The sequence below is a fragment of the Penaeus japonicus genome, unplaced genomic scaffold (genome assembly GCF_977035675.1).
Source record: "Penaeus japonicus unplaced genomic scaffold, GWHDUDI00000001_assembly GWHDUDI00000012, whole genome shotgun sequence".
NCBI lineage: Eukaryota > Metazoa > Arthropoda > Malacostraca > Decapoda > Penaeidae > Penaeus > Penaeus japonicus.
The window spans coordinates 14915670-14918169 of NW_028234414.1; the positions used below are offsets into that span (position 1 = coordinate 14915670).

At 45.8% G+C, this 2500-nt stretch overlaps 1 protein-coding gene across 1 annotated transcript in view; it reads left to right on the plus strand.

Moving 5' to 3' along the window:
* The window catches only part of LOC122260160 (adipokinetic hormone/corazonin-related peptide receptor variant I), an 88570-nt gene that overhangs the window by 57735 nt on the left and 28335 nt on the right, over positions 1 to 2500 (plus strand). Inside the window, 1 exon segment of the mRNA XM_043027299.2 lies at positions 1958 to 2117. Coding sequence (XP_042883233.2) covers positions 1958 to 2117 — 160 coding nt within the window.

Here is a 2500-nt window from a genome sequence, read left to right on the forward strand (position 1 = left end):
TTTTCTTTTCTTTCTTTTTTTCATTTCTCTTATTTTCTCATATTCGTTTGTTTTTATATTTCCCCTTTCTCCTTTTTACCTTTCGTATATTTACTCCTAGTCCCTTTCAGTTATCACATCTTTCCCTCTGTTTCTCTTTAGTCTAGATGATAGTTCGTCCCTTTTCCCCAACAAACTTTCGCCCTCCCTCTCCGCTTCCGTGTATCATATATTTCCTCCTTTCCCCTCATTCTCCCTTTCACCACTCTCATACTTCTCCCTTTCCGCTATCGTCTACTATCTTAAATTTCTTCCCTTTTTTCACTTTCGATTTTTCGCATAATTTCTATTTCTCTCGTTCCCATCTCCGCCTCTTTTAATTTCCCTTTTCTTCATTATCGATATTATCTTCATTATCGTTATTATCTTCATTATCGTTATTACCTTCATCATCGATCATTATCATTCCTTGTCTTCTTCTTTTTTCGGAGAAAGAAAAGAAAATCTATTCCAAGTTATCTATTTATCTTTTTGTTTGTTTATTTGTATGTCTATCTACCTGTCTATCTGTATATTTATTTATTCATATATGAATTATTATTTAGAGAGACAGAGAGAGAGAAAGAAAGAAAGAGAGGCCGAGAGAGACACGGAGAGAGAGAGAGGTAAGAGAGAGAAAGAGAGAGAGAAAGAAAAAGAAAGAAAGAGAGAGAAAGACAGAAAGAAGGAGAGAGAGAGAATCAGAAGAAAGAAAGAAAGAAAAAAAAAATTTTATTGTCTGTAAAGGACACCCCTGCCCTTTCCTTTGTGTTGGGGTTATTTGTGGCTGTGCTTTTGTCTTCCATTCATTGAATTTACTCGCGAAAACACAGCAAGACAAGCAAGACATCTGGGAAGAGCAGGCGGTAGAGGAGAGGCAACTAGTTAGATCGATAGATGGATATATAGAAGTAGAGAGAGAGAGAGAGAGAGATGATGGTGAGACGAGGAGGAGAGAGAGATGAGAGAGAGAGATGGAGAGAGCGGAGCTGAGGAGAGAGAGAGTTTGAGAGCGAAAGCAGACCGGAAGCCGGAGAGAGAGAAGACGAGAACAGAGAGAGAGAGAGAGAGAGCTGAGGTAGGAGAGAGAGAGCTGGTGAGAGAGAGAGAGACGAGGTAGGTGATGGAGTGAATGAGAGGGGGGGGAATTAGGAGGGAGCTCACCAGGAGAGAGAGATGGAAGCTGTACGAGAGAGAGAGAGAGAGAAAGAGAGAAAGAGGGGGGAGGGAGAGAAAGAGTGAGAGCGAGAGAGAGGGGGAGGAGAGAGAGAGAGGAGACGAGGGGGGGTGAGAGAGAGGAGAGAGAGAGAGGAGGAGGGAGTGTGAGAGAGTGAGAGAGAGAGAGAGAGAGAGAGAGAGAGGGGGGAGGAGGTCGGGGGACGGGGGATGGGGGAAGTGAGAGAGTGATAGAGAGGGGAGTGAGTGAGAGAGAGAGAGGGGGATGAGTGAGAGAAAGTGAGAGAGAGAGGGGGGGAGGTGTAGGAGAGGGGGTGAGAGCTCTGGGAGGAGACGAGGGAAGGTGAGTGGGGGAGGAGGGAGAGAGGGGGGGTCAGGGGGGGGTGAGTGAGAGAGACAGAGAGAGAGGGGGGGGGGTGGAGAGTGAGAGAGAGTGAGAGTGAGAGAGAGTGAGAGTGAGAGTGAGAGAGAGAGAGAACGAATATACTCTCACACACATATACTAAAACATACTAGAAAGCGACAGAAAGACACACACACACACACATGTATGTGTGTAGACATATACTCTCTCCGTTACACCGACCCCCCCCCCCCACCTCCTCCAAAACTCTCCCCCCTCCCAACCCCAACTCCCCCCTCCCGACCCCAACCCCCCCCCCCCCCCCCCCCCCCCCTCCCCCCCCCCCCCCCCCCCCCCCCCCCCCCCCCCACCCCAACCCTAACACGGATAAAACCAACGCCTTTTTCTCTCCTGCAACAGACGACTACACACGTGAGGAGAGGTACCACGGCCGCTTGCAACTTCGACGGAGCAACATGTCCAACATAGAGCGTGCAAGGACCAGGACTCTGCGCATGACTTTCATCATCGTCATGGCTTTCATTTGGTGCTGGACCCCGTACGCGCTGGCGACGCTCTGGTGCGGTGGCTTTGCTTTTTGCTTCTGTTTCTTTGCGGGGTTATTGCTGTTGTGATTGCTATAGCCGCGTATCCCTTTTCTCTATTTCTTGCTATTATCCTTACTGATATTGTATCGTATTTGCTAGTATTATCCTTATCGTTATAGTAATAAGAATGATGATGCTGATAATGATATCAATAAGGACCATGATAATGATCATAATAAGGACCATAAGAATGATACTAATGATAATAATAATGATGATAGTACTAATGATAATATAATTATCATCATCATCATAACATTAGATTTCTTATATTTACTTCATTTAATCTATGATGGATTATAATAAGGGGGAGTCGCTGTAAAGGTTTGGTGGTATGCTATTGTTACTTCTGTAT